This window comes from Dermacentor variabilis, chromosome 5 (assembly GCF_050947875.1).
Source record: "Dermacentor variabilis isolate Ectoservices chromosome 5, ASM5094787v1, whole genome shotgun sequence".
NCBI classification, from domain to species: Eukaryota; Metazoa; Arthropoda; class Arachnida; order Ixodida; family Ixodidae; genus Dermacentor; species Dermacentor variabilis.
Window position 1 is genome coordinate 185,359,391 of NC_134572.1, and position 18,015 is coordinate 185,377,405.

Genomic DNA, 18,015 nt, shown 5'->3' on the forward strand with positions numbered 1-18,015 from the left:
TCAGCTCCATTTCATGCGTTATTAGCTCGGTTCTACCTGGCCGATCGCCGAATCTATCGAGATATTCCCCTAACAGCCCTCTTAGCTCATCTAGCTGCTCGAGTCTGAGAGCGTGCGAACTTACCGAATGTTTTACCACTTCTTCCAGGCCGATTTCAGAGTTGGAAGTCGCCCTATACTCCTTAAACTCGGTACTAGTGTCATCCTGCTCCTCGATGGTAAAGTTAACGACTCCGCTCCGCTCTACGTTCGGCTTCATCAAATTGCAATGATATATCCTCACCTCCTTCCTGCGACCGGGCATTTTCAGAGCATAGTTAGTATCTGAAAGTTTGATCAACACTTTAACGAGCCCGTCCCAGTGAACTTCAAGCTTGTTCTTTCTTGAAGGTTTGAGCATCATTACCTGGTCTCCGGGGTTAAACGTGGCCGGGGTTAAATGGCTTCACGGAGAGTTGGCTTGCGAAGGCTGGCTGCGTGCGTGACGTAATACATCTCTCGCAGTTTATCTTCTTCCTGCGTGCTCATGTACACTGCGATCAGGTGCAAACTTGGGCTGGCTGGTTTAGCATATAGTTCCGAATTTGGAGGACCAGTGCTCAGAAGAAGCACAAAGAAAAAGAAGGCGCACACAGCGCAATCTAAGCAAATCTGCGCGCCGTGTCTAACCGCTTACTCCGGAAACTTCTCTGCCGAAATCTGTATAGCCTATAAATTCATCCGTACTTTGTTCCCATGGAAACCGCAGCTCTCTGCTACTCGATATGGAATTACTATCGGTACTTGATCCACGAGACATTTCTTCGAGCCAATTAGCAAACGCAAGAACATTCTGTGGCAGTGGGCGCGGTATCATGGACAACGTGAGAGAAGGCTACACGCAATGAGCGACGAATCGAAAGAATATACATGGCCGTTAGCACACACGAAGAGAGCGGCACCAGTTACAGGGAAAACGGCTACAAAAACGGCGTTGCGCTGGTCGTGTAATGCATAGATCACCGCAGTGGAACACCAACATAGTGGCTGTCAAGTGAGGCAAACGCAGTCGCGTGTGGCCGAGAAAGGAGTGGAACATTTGCAGGCGATGGATGGAGTCGGCAGGCACAAACCAGGAGTAATTGGAGATCGCCTTCGCCGTGCAGTGAGCGGGCTGCACGCCAGTTTTCACGATGATCGCTCGAACTCTGCCTATCATTGTACATTCTTAATGTTTACACCCTTAGGGGCTTATCTTGTCCCACAACAGTAATCGTCACCTGTCTTGCCCGTGTCTCCTTTCTTTAACGCGGCGAGCCAAGGCACGAACGGATTGCGCGTTATCAGCGGGGCACAGCATTCTCGACAGGAAAGTAGCGAGCGCTGAGTTTTCAAGAAAGGAAACGCAAGCAAGGCAGATGATTGTCATTGTGGGACAAGATAAGCCCCAAAGGGTGTAAACTTCTGTAAAGAGTGTACTCCTTCATGACAAATGCACTCTGAAAACATTTGAACCCTTTGGGGTGTATATTTGCCACACATCAATAATCGTCATCTGTCTTGCCCGCATTTAGTTTCTTTAAAGCTGCGAGCCCGGTACATCCAAGCCACGAACGGCATGCGCGTTATGAGCATGACAGAGCATTCCCGACAGGAAAGCAACGAGCGCGCAGCGTTTTCAAGAAAGGAAATGCGGGCAAGACAGATGACGATTATTGTTGTGTGGCAGACGTACACCCCAAAGGGTGTACATCTGTTTAAGAGTATACGAAAGGAAACACAGGCAAGGCAGATGACGATTATCGTTGCGGGACAAATATACGCCCCAAAGGCTGCAGCCGTTTTTACGGCGTACCACCCATCCGACGCACACAGGAGCAGGCACGCGCACCTGTTCATTACGTGCCAGCGGTTTGGTTGCGCGTGCTGTATGCGTGGCGCGAATGAACGAACGCACCGCTGTCACTGAATTTTCTCTGAAACAACAGGACTATATCATCGTTGACTTTGTTCCTTTGCACCTATTTGCCTGCGTCTATTCATTACAAACTTTACGCACACAAGACCACACAAGGAGGGCACGGGCTCCGCTCTCAAATGACGCCTTTATTGCGTTACACCCCAACAAGAAACCAGACGTGCGCAGAGAAGCCATCAAGTATACAGAAAGAACACGGAAGCGACATCGGACAAAATGTTCCAGCGCACAAAGTACAGACAGGTGGCGCCGACGCCTCGAAGTTGATAGAGTTACTGTATATGCTATAGTATACCTATAGTACCTATAGTACCTTCGGTAGCATATACAGTAATTCCAGAAGTTGCTACACCAGCTCCTTGTGACGTCACGGATTTTGACAGCGCCTGCTAAAGCCTGTTCATACACACGCTATTAAAGGGAAGCTGAAGAGTCTGTCGAATAAGACGCTCATATACGGATGCGGGAACCTTATAAACCATGAAGGTAAAATTGGGGGTTTTTTTTCAATTAGGAGCGACGTAATCGTCGGTTAAAATTGCGCTGTAGCTCCGCCCCCCGTCGAATGCAGCGCGCTGCTGCTGACGCTGACGATGCGAGCGGAGACCGGAAACCGCGGTGTTGTGACGTCAACTCTAGTGTTTTGTTCCTTCGCAGCCTGCGCGACCGTGCCTGACCGTGCTTGTTTCTGCGTGCGTGCCATCGTAATCTGCTTCGATCGACCCTGCATTCCTGCACGCCTTTACGACTTCGGTTACGAGTAGTGTGCGGATGGCGCACAGATGAAGGTCAATACACGTACTGCATGAACCGGGAAGCTTTTCACGCGTTTAAACCGTCTTTGTAGATTGCCGACAGCTTTCGACAGCGCACAAATGCCGACGATCGTATCCCCGCTTACGTTCCACGAGGAGGCATGCAGGAACACAACACTACAGTTGTTTGACCGGAAACGAGCTCACTAGATCGGCGAAAGATCGGCGAGATCACTAGATCGCTTTGCAATAAACATACTCTCCAAAGAGCATTTCCAACACGAGGAGATCCCAAGACTTCGCTTTCGTTCGCGTCGAAAGCACTGCTCGCACCAGCATCGTTTGCTTCTTCGAGAGGCCGGCTCTTCGCAATCGGCTCGTACATGTAGGGAGTAACGCCGAACTCCTCAGAAAAACGCAGTCTCTCTAAATTTTCCATTACCTCTTAATTTTCCATTACAGCACCAAACTACCTGGCACCGCGCTTCATGTGTAGCGGCAGCGGTCGGTCACTAGAGTTGACGTCACGAGGCGCCCGACCAATCACAGGCGGAAACGAGACGCGCGAGCTGGGCGTGTCCGCTGCTGCACTTTTCGTCGAAATAAAATATATTTGAGCTTTCTTTCGCTCAATTGCGATACGATATTCGAATTCGGAGGGTTGAAAACCATTATGTACACATGTTCACTCATTTTTTCTAGAAAACCTTTCAGCTTCCCTTTAAGAACGGCCCGATGACGTGCAAGTTTCGCCTGCCAGTTGCGCCAACGGGCGTCATCTTTTCCTGGAGCGCCGCCGCAAACCTCTAGCCACGGCGTCACCTCGTCGCCATTGTAGCTAAACAGCCTCGTCATGATTGGGACTGAATGCGTTCGACGAAGCGGGCTTGGTGCCCCAACACGACACCGCCAACCGGGTCGGCCGCGAGCGGGGGAGTTGCGGCGGGAACGTCGTTGGGGACCCCTTCCCACGCGCCGACCAAGACGCAGGACAATGGCTACCCGGACGCGCTACCCGGGTCAGCTCCGAGTTCTACGAAGCCCCTCTGACGTCGGCTCCAGACCGTGCACCTGCGTGTGTGTGTAAGCCTCCCGGGGAGAGGCGGCGTGTTTACAATGACTGGACGAACGTTCCCGTCCCCTTGGAATCAAGTGGGGACCGAGTGTTTATAAGCCGCTGTTGTGCGGATGCTCGGCACACTCTTCTTAAGCAGTCATGTTAGACTGAGACACTCTCTCAAGCAGTCGTGTGAAGCCCGGGATACATGGAGCGTTCTTTCACGGCGAACATTGCGCGGCAGAAATAGACGCGGCGGGACGACGCCGCTGGTTCGCTGGCTTCGCTTACACGCAGCGACAAACGGGCGGACGCCGCCGCGCGACCGCCGCATTGTTGCCAGACTTTACGAATGTGTTTCTGGATAACAAACAAAAATAATAATCAGGATTTTTATTGTATTATTTATTGTTACTGACTAAACAACTTCGTAAAAAAGTTTCATAGATGCGCTTACGAACGATTTCTACACATTTCATTTAGCTGCAAGCATTTCAGCGGGCTGGCTTTGCGCCGTCTGGCGGGTCTGGCTACGTTGAGTGAGTGGTCACCACGGAATGCAGGCGTTGCAGAAGGTTTTGTGGTTCTCCAACAGCGACGTTTACTTTGCGTAAAAATAAATTGTAGTTATTCATGCTTACTTCAGTGTCAGTTCATGTTTTAAAGCCTCCTCGAAGAACAGCGTTTAGTACTGCAGCCGGAGAGGATAGAATTATCGATATTTGGTGTGAAATGGGCATGTCACCGGCTCTCGTTCTCGGTGCCCCAGGCATGGCGTGCGCTGCCTGGGCCCACACAGATGCAAACAGCCAGGAGACCAGGCATGGTCGGCTTCTAACTGTAATGCGTCTTCCCTCTTTTTCCTCGAGGCATTCCAGCAGAAGGAACTTTTGATTGCAGTGAAGCAGGATGATTTCTAACCGAAGAAGCACAAAACCAAACTCTACGAGCGCGCGTGCCGACAGCGGAAAAGAAAAAAAGAAAGCAGCTTCGGGCGCCACGAACGAGAAACCGTTTCGTCGCCTACACCCAAACCCATAAGGACCGCCCCCCCCCCCCCCCAATAAGAAGGCAATAATAAGAAAAGCAGCACAATGCACACACTGTTTTGCTGCTAGAAAAAAAAGCATCGTGCGCACGAGCTCCCGCGCGCCTTGACGCTGTTGTGGGCAAACCTCACCCGACGGGCCGCCGCGCAGGTTCCGGGACAAAACCTCTTGCTTTTGAACAACGCAGTCCTTTTTTTTTTTTCGCTCGCTGCTGTTGGACAATTAATATCCTGAAAAGCACCACAGGGAAGACAGCATTTCAACATTTCCGTGAGAGTTCTCCGGCGCGGCCAAACAAGCGCAAGCAACCACATTCTGTCACTCCAGCGTGGCCGCGCCAGCCGCGCGACGGACGCTTCGACGGAGGCACCAGCTAAAAAGTAAAAACACACAAAAACGTTCGGCAGCTGCCGGAAGTCGGTGGGAGATCGATCGTCGCGACGCCTGGTGAGCACGAGAAGCACTCCCGCCACTTCCGCCGGCGTCGATCGCCGGACGTCGGTTTTTCCGATCGGGAGTCAAATTTTTAGACGCCGAGGGGCGAGCGTTCGACGCCGGGCGTTTCTCGCCGCCTGGACGCCGGTTTTTCGCTCCATGAATCCCAGGCTTTAGACTGACGTACTTTCTCTCGAAGTCATGCTAGACTGATGAACTGCATGTAAACACTGTAAATAAACCCTTATTCTTCGTTCTCGATGAGAAGCAGACCTTCCCTTCATCAACGTCCTCAGCGTGGATAAGTTGGACGACGGCATGGGCCAGCTACCTTCTAATTCATGCCGGACTCCAATCTCGACAACGGATCACGAGCGATGGGATTGAGCCACCAATCCTGACAACGCAGAAGACGGAGCTGCTTTTCCGAAATAACCCTTGGCGCAATTTAGTAATAGTTGTGGCATTTTAGAGTGAAAATTACATAGGCCGTGCTTTTGCCTACTGCAAACACCAGAAGTGATTGCAGGAGCTGGAGATACGGCACGGCTGCCATGCGTAGTCCCGAACCGTTTCAAAGCCGACGACAGAGTGGTCGTCCCTCGGTTCCTGACGTACACACAGCCTAGCGAAAATGGCGACTGCTGTCGGTGGGACGACTTGAGACGCAGAGATTACAAATTGAAATTTCTGGTTAAAATGTTCGCTCACAGCAACGTCTCTCTTTTTTCTTTCGTATAACCATATTGGGCCATCTGTCCTCACTTGCAAATGGAAATTCAGAGCTGTTGGACGACCGTGTCATGGCCCCTTTAATATCAGTCCAGGGGTAGGGTCTACTAAATGTTCACTGTACCAGGGGTTACATCAGAAGATATTTCAGTCTTTCACATGTACATGAATAGGCGACATCGGAGTGGGCCCGAGTTTAAGCCTCCTCCGGATGTTTCATCGATATAGATGGACTACGTTGCCTTCTAAAAGAGCCAAAGACTGAACCTGGTAGTTTTCACGAACTTCTACTGTGCCACAACGGCCTAAATACAATATACTTGAAATCCGTGAAATCGCGCTGACGTACAGCGCTGAGGCTCAGGTGAAATTTGTGAAATAGAAATTTCACCTTCATTCTTTCAATAACTCAGCCATTACGGCCAAATTACCGATGAAAGAGTTTCTGAAAGAACGCTTCGTCAGTCTCAAATGAGTGCCGCTTTAACGTCCCAAAGCAACACTATGGCGCCATACGAGACGTCGGAGTCTAGGGCTCCGGATTCCGACCTACTCGGTTTCCCTTAACGTGCACCTATAAAGCCTAAGTACGCGAGCGTTATCACAGTTCTCTAACGAAAAAAAAAAATAAGTCCTGGGGTTTTACCGTGCCAAAACCACGATGATCACGAGGCACGCCATAGGGGGAGGACTTGGGATTTCGACCACCTAGGGTTCTTTGACGTGCAGCCAAATGCTCGATACACGGGCGTTTATGCATTTCGCCCCAACGACCGCCTTGGCCGGGATTTGATCCGGCGACCTCGTGCTTAAAGCAGCACAGCTACTAACTAAGCCGGCAAGACCATTTCGCCTCCGTCGTAGCCAGAGGCGTAGCCGGGGGGGGGGGGGGGGGGGAGCCCTCGTTGCGTTCCCGCTCCGGAGAGCCGGTGTCGAGGCCGCCGTCGTAGTACGCAACGACGCCGGCAGCGCGAGCCCTCAGCAGCAGGACGCGCTCGTCAGTGCTCAAATCGCTGAAGTTGAGCCCAGCATCGCGAGCCAATCTGTCGTTGTCAGGGTCCATTGCGACGAACGTCGAAGTTTGCGTCATAGAATAAAGTACCAGCTTATGGTCGCGCGTTTCTCCTTCCGCAAGCCACCATACTCCCGCTTTCGCTCTGCTGTCGGCTCTGTCTTGGCTCTGTTTCTGGCCGCGCGTATGCGTTTTGCGCAGAAAAGCCGTAGCGCCGTCTGCGGACGCCGTTCTACTCACCGATGGCGCAACGTCACTATGAGACCATGATATCAGTACTCCTCGATCGGAGGGCGGGCGATTTGAACTGCGCTAGAGGTACGCGGACGCTCCAGAATGCATTTTCTCTTAAAATAAGTCTCTCCTTGGCACGAAACAAGCGTTTTGAGGTTTCTGGTATGGTATTTCAACAGTCCACGTTGACTTAATAGTAACCTTTAGTGTCCCTTTAATGCTGTTATAAACATTTGACGCCAAAGGTGCATTGACTTTTCTAAAGTCCTACATCGGAACATACAACGAGACAAGCCAAATCAACACAATATCAAACAAGTTGACAAAGCACGCAGCGAGATCCGATGAGACAAAGCGTTGTTGTGGATCATTTGTGCCGTCGTGTCACATAAAAAAAATTTTTTTTTTCACCTAAGCCAAAGCACCCATGTCAAGACACTAAAGCCAGCCAAGGTAACTACGTTCTTTATTATTTTTTCTGCTTTGAGTTTTATTCGCGCGTACACATTGAGCCTCTTCAATTTTTTTTTGTTCTCGTTACCCTACCCGCCGGCTGCCAGAGCCAGCCAGAGCGCATACGTTTTTCTCGTGTTGCCCGGACCACCGCGCGCCGCACTTTAGTGCGTGTTCGGTTTGTTCTGGCCGAGTGGATTTTCACCTGGCAGTGTTTTGGACGATTTCTGGCTAGCACACGAGAAAAAGAAACAATGGTCACTCGCCGCCATCACTGTGGGGACTCTACGGATTGCACAGCGCTCGCTTGAGCGCAACCTGTCCGGAAAGTCTTGTCTCGCCGGTGTAGGATACCGAGCAGAATGCGTATGGTTTTCGGTGGACCAAGCAGCTCACGTTTTCTTCGATATTCCTTCGGTAGCCATATTAGGTGCCCAAAGTAGGCCTTCGATTGTGGCCAACATGCTTTCCTTTGTGTATATATTTTTTTTTTCATTTCAGTGCTCCGGCGCTACAAAAAAGAACTACACTGTTGCGGCGCAGCGCATGGCCGCATGATGAAAGTTCGATTTCATTACTTCTTTTCTGGAAAGTAAAGGTCCATGGGACGGCTCAGTTGCCGGATACTCTTATTATATTATTGCGATAGCAGTTATATGCACACTCCAGGCGCATTCCTGCCGTCGCCGTCGCCCTCCTGTTCCGTATAAAGTCCAAGGGCGATAACATCGTGACCGCGCGCCGCATGCAGCATGTGCGAGTGAAAGCGTGAGGGCGGGGGGGAGGGGGAGGTGATGGCGTGGTATGGGTGAGCCGACGATGGTGGCTCAGTCTTGTGTGCGCAAGGGAGCAAAGCAAGAAGGAAGCGCGCCGCCTCCTGTCGCACGCGATACATCTGGGAGAGAGGGGGTGCTAGGATCTGCGAATGTATGGTTGCACAACATGTTTATTTGCCTTGTTTGACGCATTATATATAGTGACTTTTTATTATACACGTGTATTTATCGGAGATTTATACGTATATTTAAATATCTTGATGCGAGCTATTGTGTGTACGTGCAGTGAAGTTTCTTTCCAGTGACACTTTTCTATTTATTTTATTTACATCATACTGCAGGCCATGTGGCCCAAGCAGGAGGGGCGAGGTAGGACATAAAGAATACGCGTACAAAAGGCAGAATTTCAAGGTATAAAACTTAGGAAATGAAACATTATAGCAAAAAATAGCAATGTTGCTTAGGAAATGCTAATGAGTCTGGATTGATTAAGGGGAGTTCAGATGATCGAAAGGGATGAGGTTCCATTCTTCTATAGTTCGAGGAAAGAATAAAATTTAAAGAGGTTTGTCCTGGCAACGTCCCCTTTATCACTTTATCAAGCGGTATCTTCGCGTTTGTATATTTCATTGTATCTTCGCATTATAATGTCCGAGGGCGAGTCAAATGAAAGTGAGCCAACCCACCCCGCGCAATAATAGTCATTATGTGCGAGGCATGCGAGTAGCACACGGGCATCTCTCATTCACAAAAGTGACACACACGTTTGAGGATAACGGTTGGTTAATGCTCTCATACACTGTGTTGAACATGGTTGCGTGACATAATGGACACTCCAAAAGTTGAACAGCGTGGTGTAGCGAGGTTTTTGACAGCTGAAGGTGTTTCCCAAAAATAAATTAGTTGTCGTATGGCTGCCATATACGTTGAACATTGCATATTATTGGCCGCTGTGAAGCATTGGAGCAAATGGTTCGAAGAAGGACGTGAAAGTTGCAAAGACGCTCCAAGACCGGGCCAAAGCAATCGTGCAATCACCCCCAACAAAATGGCAAAGGTCCATGAGCTGATGAGACAAAAACGGAGGATAAGCATAGGTGAACTTGCAGAGCGTGTGAACATTAGTCACGGTTCGGTTCACGCCATCATTCATGAACATCTTGGTTATCGGCTTTTTTGTGCGCAATGAATGCCCAAGATTTTGAACCACCGCCAGAAGACGCTGAAGTTCGGCGCTGCCTTGTCTAATCTCATCCGGTATCACAATAAGGGTGACGACTTCTTGTCTGCAATTGTGATTGGGGACGAACCATGGTGCCACTACTACGAGCCTGACATACGACGGCAAAGTTTACAGCGGAAACATTCGAATTCACCACACCCAAAGAAGGCAAAGGCCGCCATTTCCGCCGGAAAGCAGTTGTTGATTTTTTTTTGTCAATCATCAGGGGCCATTACTGATAGAATTTGCTGAATCTTGAGAGACTATCAATTGTTTCCGATATGGTGAAACGCCGGAACGGTTGCGTGTCGCAATCAAGAACAAGCGATGTGGAAAATTGAGTAATGGAGTCATCTTACTCCACGACATTGCCCGTGCTCACGTCGCTGATCTGGTTAATACAAGACTGGTAAAGTTCAAGTGGGAAACGCTGCAACATCCGCCATGCAGCTCAGATCTGTTGCCTTGCGACTTCCACATTTTGGGGCAACCGAAAATACAGCTCAAGGGAACCAGATTCGTGTGGGTCGATGACGTGAAAGAGTCAGTTGTCGACTTTTTGAAGCAGCAAACCAAGGAGTTTTATGAGACGAGAATCACGCGACTGGTTAGTCAATGGGACAAACGTCTAAATGCTCATGGAGACTACTTTTAAATAAAGTACCCCATTTCTCATATATTCGCATTGGTTCCCTTTCATTTGACTTGCCCTCGTATATTTTGCAGAACTGCTTTTTATACGTGCTCTCTGTTGCGACTATAGTTTCGGTGCAATTACTCACGATACACGACCGGTGACAGCTTCTCCTGGGCGTAATACATTGGAACAAATGACAGCGTCATTGAGATTTTTTACTGGCCGTAGCATATGAACAAGAATGTAAACACGGTTCTTGAATGACAAAGTTTCATTAACATATTTGTCCTCAACTTGTTCATTTTAGGGCCTTTACATTTTTCATATCAACGACATGCACTGCTTTGCTGGTTTCGAACTGATATAGTTCTAAAGTTATCAGTTATTTCGGGCAAAATATTTGGCACATACGGGTATATTCTTTTATGAAAAAATACATATTTTACTTGTTTGGACAGTGCGTAGCGTTCAAGAATTCGTTTGCAGCATCTTTGGCAATGGCAATTTAATTATTATTCATGTATTTGATCCCTCGACAAATTGTTTGAGAGGAAGCTTTAGCTGGGGCCCAACTCTATCGCGGCCTAAATGCATGTAAAACGCAGAAACGCTTTTCTGAGATGACCCCTGGATCGCTTTTAATGAAATTCATTGTATTTGAGAGAGAAAGTGAAATTCTAGTGTCTGTTGGAAGCGGAATTTCGACTTAGGGCCTGAATTTTGCTTAAAATATTTCGAAAAATTCCAAACCTCGAAAATAATAGAAGCACGACATTTACAACAATCTAATGGCTCTTTATCAAGAACAGATATCGCGGTTCTGTAAACGGCATCTATTATAACAGTCAAAGCGGACAAACTTGGTATGTTCAAATTGTATCTTACGTGAACTGGTTACATTGTGTGCAAGGGTTCAGTAAAAGCTGTATCCATAATACTATATATCTTTATATTCATGTGTAACATATCAATTTTGTACGCTATAGATGTACTATTAGATGCAACTCACAGAATTATGATATCATTTTTCATTGCTGAGTTACAGAGTTCTAAACGTGATAGTTTCGTTTTCTGAAAATTTGCGATTTTGGCCAATTTTTTAATGAAATGTTGACAGCGTAAATGAAAAATTCGAAGCCAGCAGTCACTACAATTTAAGTTTTTCTTTTAAATGCAGCAAATATCGTCAAGTTTGGTGCAGCAGTTGCTGAGAAAAACGAATTCTCCTTCTACATGTATTTACCTAGATGTGGGCCCCCCCCCCCCCCCCCAACGAAATTTCTGGCTACGCCACTGGTCGTAGCTCAGCCGTAGCCACTGCGCCAGGTGTAGCGCTTTAGCTTTAGTTGACTATTCGATTTCTGTGTCCACTCCTTATTCCTAATATTCGTCGCTTTCCCTCCTTGGCCGCGGGGCACTTGAGAGCTGTCCACAGATAGGTTGCATTTTTCAACATCTTGTTCCTTTTTCATGAAAACACCAATACTTCCCCACTGTTTTATTAAATTTCTTTGGAAATCAACCTCTTCAATAGTGATTGCGCCCCCGCCGTCGCGGTGGGAAACTATGCAACGCGAGTTCGTCGAAACGGTGTCATTGTACAAGCTGCGAGTGTGCTGTGGACCACCAACTACGTAGTACCAACTCGGCCACCTTTTCTAGACTCTTCGCGTTCCCGGCGTCCAGCGAGGTTTGCCAGGCGAGATATGGGGGGAAACACCTATATTTCAACAACCACGTCAGTTCTTGTTTACTACCAGTTCGTGCTATTGCAGTGCGAGGCTAGTACGTAAAAGGGCCCTTCGGCTGCATGGCTTTGGGAAGTGGCTGCAGCTACTGTGCGACGGTTTAACAAACTGGTTTGTATCGCTTCACACAATACACGGCCACGGAGTCATATTTTAGCACTTTGGAGGATCGCTTCATTCAATTTACATCGGGCTCACAATGCTTTATTCTATCACGTCACGCGAGCTCCACGACACGAACAAAAGTACCGAATTATATCGAGCAACTCACCATGCAGAGATAAATCAGGTCTTTCTGGCTTTGTCATCCACTCACACAACACAGCCGGTGGGAACAAGTCTAAAACAGCACGCGAACGACGAAACACGAGAGGAAACCGGATCGTTGTTTTGTCGTTCCCGCCGCTGTTTAGTCAAAAATGAAATAAAAGCTCGCCCAACTTTCTGTTCTTGTCGGAAATGTATACAGCCGACCTGCAAGAACCAGCCAACGCGTTTAGCTGTGGCAATAAAATCTGAAAAAAAGCAACCAAGTACTGCTACATCGCACACTGACAACTGCACCAACGGTGGTTTCCAAACGCTTTGCCGGGTTCACTCGAGGTTCTGCATAAGCACTCGTTACCTTGGATTTTTATTTTCTGCACGTAGAACCACAGGGATCGAAAACAGCCAATTGCACACTAGACGCGAAGGCCGCACTATCTTCCACACAAATGACGACACAATGTAGAAACCTGCACCCTGCGCAACGGTTCCGAGCGCGACCTGTGTTGTAACAACGTCTGCCTCATTTCCGATAGCGAAACCGATTGCGAGCAAAACACGTCGACGCGACAGGCACGCGCCGAACGCTCGCATACGAAGTCGAACTCGTTCGTCGAAACAGAAAGCGCAATCGTGGCGGCGTCGAAACATTCGAGGGCGGCGATTATTACACATCGTACGCGGCCAAGCGCACGCCCCAGACCTTCGGGAGTTGACGAAAAGAAAAACACGGCACACGTCCAAACAAGAACGGACGCGGAACTCGCGGATAAGACATCAAACGACTCGCCAGGGTCGCGGGCACCGTAGTTTTGGACGGGCCTCGAAGGTCACGCGAGACGCCGGCGACAAATCCCTCGGGTAACACACCTGTTTATAAAAATCCACACCACGAAGGTCAGCTCACTTCTTAACGGGAAGGCCGTGAAAAGTGTTTGTAACGAAGTGATTAAGCCTAAACCTTCGAGGAAATCAGCTGGCCTTGATGTTGATGAACTGGTAGCGAGCACGTACTACGCGCTCTGCGTGCATCATCACGTGGAAAAGAGCTGCCAATGAGAATTACGCCAAACACGTACTTACTGCTTCAGCTAGCGCTGGATGAGACGCCCCACGATCACACGCAGGATCACGGCCACTCTAAAATTTAGCACTTGAACGTAAGGTCCGACGATACGTCAAATTCTCTCAACACAGAAGCAACAACGCCGCGTCAGTTCTCGGCATTCCTCCTGCATCAGGATGAGAAAACGCTTTGGCGCATGCGCTTGGTGTCGCCTGCTTCGTTCTCGTCCTTTTCGTGCTTTAACACAGGGTGAAAAAGAATGGAAAGCTTGACGGTGTCACTTGGGTCCCTGCACACTCATAAACGCTGAAGCAAGATTGCAGCTAACTTTACTTGCATCAAAACTGCAACGAAGGAAAATAACAGCTGACATCGCATACACAGCACAACCAGCAGCTGCCACTGAAGTCCGTGAAGCAGACGAATGCAAGCAGCCAACTAATCCAACACAATCAACACCATTACAACGCTTATACTATAATAGGATCATTAAAATTATTTTTACACGTACATATGTTTAGATACTCATACATTTATGTCCAAATGGTAAATCACAAATAATTATTGGGCTATGTTCAGCCATGAATTGACAACGTGAGGCAACTATGGTAAAAATGGCAGCGTCTAGATTTTATTTTTGCTTGCAAATAACGCGAACTACAGTTACAGTGCTCTAGTACTACGGTTCTTTCGGTACGACTCGAACCAGCGTGGTCCAGGATACAAAGAAGTGGAACTGGTGCGTTTGAAATATCTGTGCTGATCGTGGTGGCAGCCGCTGTATTACGCACGTGACGTGCCGCTACACGGGATGTGCAGCACGGCTCGCATGTGTCCTTCAGATGCTCTGACAACAAATAACGGACAAAGTGTAATGGATCTGTTGGAAGCAGCTGTCATTCGTGCAACAACGTGTGACTATACGAAACTCTATAAAATTGTAAAATTGGTCCATGTCGTTTTAAGGTTAGAGTGTTTAGCTTTGTTACCCCTCACAAGAAGTAATTAATATAAACTGCCATGATAACACCGGTGTCACGCGGCCACTTTCGATTGCGATCGAGCCGGATCGGGATCGAATTTCTCGACTGCGATTGGCTCCCTCTCGCATCTTGCGCAAACAAGTTAATTGCGACAGAGAAATTCTAACCCGATCGGGCTCGACCGCGATGGAAAGTGCGTCGTGTGACACCCGTATTACGTGATAAAGGCTCTATTGTAAACTCTTACTCTTTGTGTGTATAACATCAGCAGCACTCCTTGGAAGTTATTGAAATCACGACAGAAGTTGGAAGTACTATGTTTCTATGTAAAATATTGTAAACGTACGTAAAATTAAGCTGTGAATTGTTTAAGTGCCCACTACGACACGATATTAGCTGCGGACATGGAAAATTACCTGAAAGTAGCGAACGTTGCATAAGTTAGCAGTTATATTTCAATTAGGTTCAAGTGAAAGTCGTTGAGCATTGATTAGCTTTGGTGTATTTTATATCTCCTCTACTCGTTGTGTTTCTTGCACAAGAAGCAACAGATCCACCACAGTGTGATCACATTCGCTGGTTTCTTCCGTTACAGGCCGCCACAGACAAACAACAAAAACCGTCTGTGTCTGGCTCCAGCCTCCCGAAATGCGTGCAGTCATCCAGCGAGTACGATCAGCAGCAGTCCACGTTGACGGACGCCTCATAAGCAGCATCGGCCGCGGACTGTGTGTTCTAGTTGGCATTCACCGTGATGACACCGAAGATGACATCGATTACATTGTACGCAAGATCCTCAATCTCAAGCTGTTTGATGACGACGCTGGCAAGCGATGGAAGCTGTCAACAAAAGACCTACAGTTTGAAGTACTCTGTGTAAGCCAGTTTACGCTGTATGGCACACTCAAAGGAAACAAGCCCGACTTCCACCTTGCCATGGAAGGGGACCGTTCGAAGCAGTTTTACGAGAGGTTCCTTCACAAGATCAAGGCAGAGCACAAGGAGGACTTGGTAAAAGATGGCGAGTTTGGAGCCCTGATGCAAGTGGATATTCAAAATGATGGCCCTGTCACTCTGGAAATTGAGTCATCTGCTTTCCGGAAGGCCGTGCCCTTGCCACAGGAGCGTGGGGAACCAGATGGCGGTGCTGCGGATGATGCAGTTCCTTGATTGAACTAAAAATAATTTAAAGGACTGTTTGCAGTTCTACCCTTGCACTGCCGATTACATTATGAAGAGCAGCCCATGTGAGACATCATTTGTGTCATAACTAATGGCTCCGTGCGGTGTTCTTCCTCTGTTAAAGGACACTCAATGACTATTCTACCCTGAACTAGGCTGAAGGAGCTCATAGTGATATATGAAGATGCATCATGTTATGGCTTTTCATGGTAAACTGGGCACCATCGAGTGGGTATTTATGAAAAGCGTTTCCTAGTTGCACAAATGGTTGGTGGTTGGGAAAATTTTTCATATCTGTGTTATGTGCAAAGCAGGATGTATAAACAAACCATTGACACATTGCAATGTGTCAAGATCTCAGCAGCTTATGGCTCAATCTGCCACCTACTTTGCACTAATGTTTACTTCTGATTAAACAATTGGTCGGCAGATGTGCAGTGTTATCTTTTTTTTAATAGAAGGCAGTAGATTTTACCTAAATATTATTACTGTGAGTTCACTATTGGTGACATGTATGCAAACTTCAAATTTTGATGAAACCCACCACAGTGGCTGTGGCCTTACGATGAGCAAAGGGTCACAAGTTAGATTCCCAGTCAAAGCAGCCACATTCCACTGGGAGGGGAGTGCAAGAACACATTAGTACCAAGCTTTGAGTGCACGGTAAGAGCGTTACAATTCCATCCAGCACTGTAGACAGCGTACATTAACAGCTAAAAAGACAGCTTCCAGCCCAAGTAATAAAACATGTCTGGAACCATCTGGGAGACATCTCTGCAATGAGGTGCCACTTTGCGTTTACAATAAAAAAATCAGAAAAGCATATATTTTTGCTGTATTTAAACACTTTGGAAGTGCAAACTTATGAAAAATATAGTGCACCTTACATTAAATGCATAAGAAAGTGCGACTACTTTTTCTTGTGAGCAGATGACCTTCTGTTGAGTTTCCAAACCATCTTGTTGGGTAATCAAAGTAGCTTGCGTCGTTTTTGACTTCGTTCCTGTCTTTGCAAAGTTGTTTCTGTTGCCAGCTTCATCAGAATTGAAACGAAATTTAAGATGGCTGCTGTACGCATATCTCTCTATTTAGCCGTCTATGGCGAGTACTGGAACACAGACTAAAAAACCCTGATTGGCCAAAATTTGTTCGAAAACCTCAACTGCGGTTTCTCTCATAGCCCTATGTTGCTTCAAGATGCCTCCATCTCTCATTCAAATTTGAATCAGTACATCAAACTTGGCAATGCGGTTCTGTGATATTTGAGATGATTGTGTTTTATGTTCTCAAGTTAGAATGCATATGTCGTCTTGAACTTCATTGGCAAGCTTGTTATGCAGTTTTGTTAGAATTAAAGCAATGGAATTCTCAGCCCCTTTTGTTCACTTGCTGCTACTTCATGTATTGTATTTGTGCTGAAGTGTTTCTGTTGTACTTATTGAACACGGCACTTATCAGTTGACAGTGGCTTCATTTATAGTCTTAAAGAAATACAAAAAAGAAGAAATATATTATACAAGATCACAGCATTTACTTGACCATTAACAGTATATATGCACAGAAACCCATTGAAGGCATTCCTCAAGCCTCTTGGCTAAGCGCCACATTATATGAAAAAAAAATGCGGCTGCATTCTCTGCAAAAGGAAGGCAGAGGAGGTAGCTTGCACAGGAGGAAGGAGGAAGTGAACAAGAAAAATTGGTTATTGCCATGATAAGTCCTGGTGGAGAATGAGCAATGAATGAACAGCCACTAACGACCCTAAAATCAATACGGAAGAAAATACCTTGTAATATAAACAAAGATAATGTTTGCCTCATACAGATTGCACATTTTTTTAGCTATGGCCTGCACATTTGGAGCAAGAGTGTTTAATCTCGACTCCAGTTGCCATCTATTAGCATGGCCAGGTGTGTGCCTGCGGGTTTGCCAAAAACAGACAGACAGAGAACTCTATTTAGGTCCTGAGGTGCGCTACCGCCCAAGGCAGTAGAGCAGTGGGCTGCTCCCACGTCGGGGGCCCTCGAAAAAACACCAATTATTAATGGTGACAGGGTAGCTCAAGACAAAGCCATGACGAGTGAACACAAGCAGCAAGTGTTTGGGAAATGTGTGGATCCCATGTGCTGTGGGGATAAGTGGATGCAAAGCTTGTCAAAGGCTTTTATCACGATCTCGAGATGTTGGTCTCGTGGTACAGAGAGAATGGCAAATACAGTTGTATGCACGGAGGAATGTTGAATGTAACGCTTGATGTTTAACACACCTACACTGTTTGCAAATACATGATCGACTGCAGCTTCTAATTGAGACAATAGTAAATGTGCTTTACAGTCATGCTGAATTATACAAACACCTTTTGTGGTGTTACTAACAACTGCTTCCTCTGCGAACTGCTCTATGGTAAGGCGGCAGCTTGTTTTCATGCTTTTCCCTCTTTATTTCAGCTG

At 47.3% G+C, this 18,015-nt stretch overlaps 2 protein-coding genes across 3 annotated transcripts in view; one reads left to right on the plus strand and one right to left on the minus strand.

Annotated features, from left to right (window-relative positions):
* Nucleotides 1-12,390, minus strand: part of LOC142583389 (protein roadkill-like) — a 346,742-nt gene extending 334,352 nt beyond the window's left edge. For both annotated transcript variants that reach the window (XM_075693832.1, XM_075693831.1), the window contains exon 1: nt 12,339-12,390. In XM_075693832.1, the coding sequence (XP_075549947.1) occupies nt 12,339-12,375 (37 nt within the window). In that variant the 5' untranslated portion in view covers nt 12,376-12,390. The remainder of the gene's footprint in view (nt 1-12,338) is intronic.
* A 1,616-nt stretch (nt 12,391-14,006) lies between these two features.
* On the plus strand, nt 14,007-16,936 carry Dtd (D-aminoacyl-tRNA deacylase). Its single transcript, XM_075693836.1, has 2 exons — nt 14,007-14,139; nt 14,979-16,936. Exon 2 carries the CDS (start codon nt 15,032-15,034, stop codon nt 15,551-15,553), a length of 522 nt encoding a protein of 173 aa, XP_075549951.1. The 5' UTR covers nt 14,007-14,139; nt 14,979-15,031; the 3' UTR covers nt 15,554-16,936.
* Nucleotides 16,937-18,015: the final 1,079 nt, after the last annotated feature.

What these genes read in the sequence shown, in the direction of transcription:
- Dtd (XM_075693836.1), top strand. Translation starts at nt 15,032, where the DNA reads ATGCGTGCAGTCATCCAGCGAGTACGATCAGCAGCAGTCCACGTTGAC.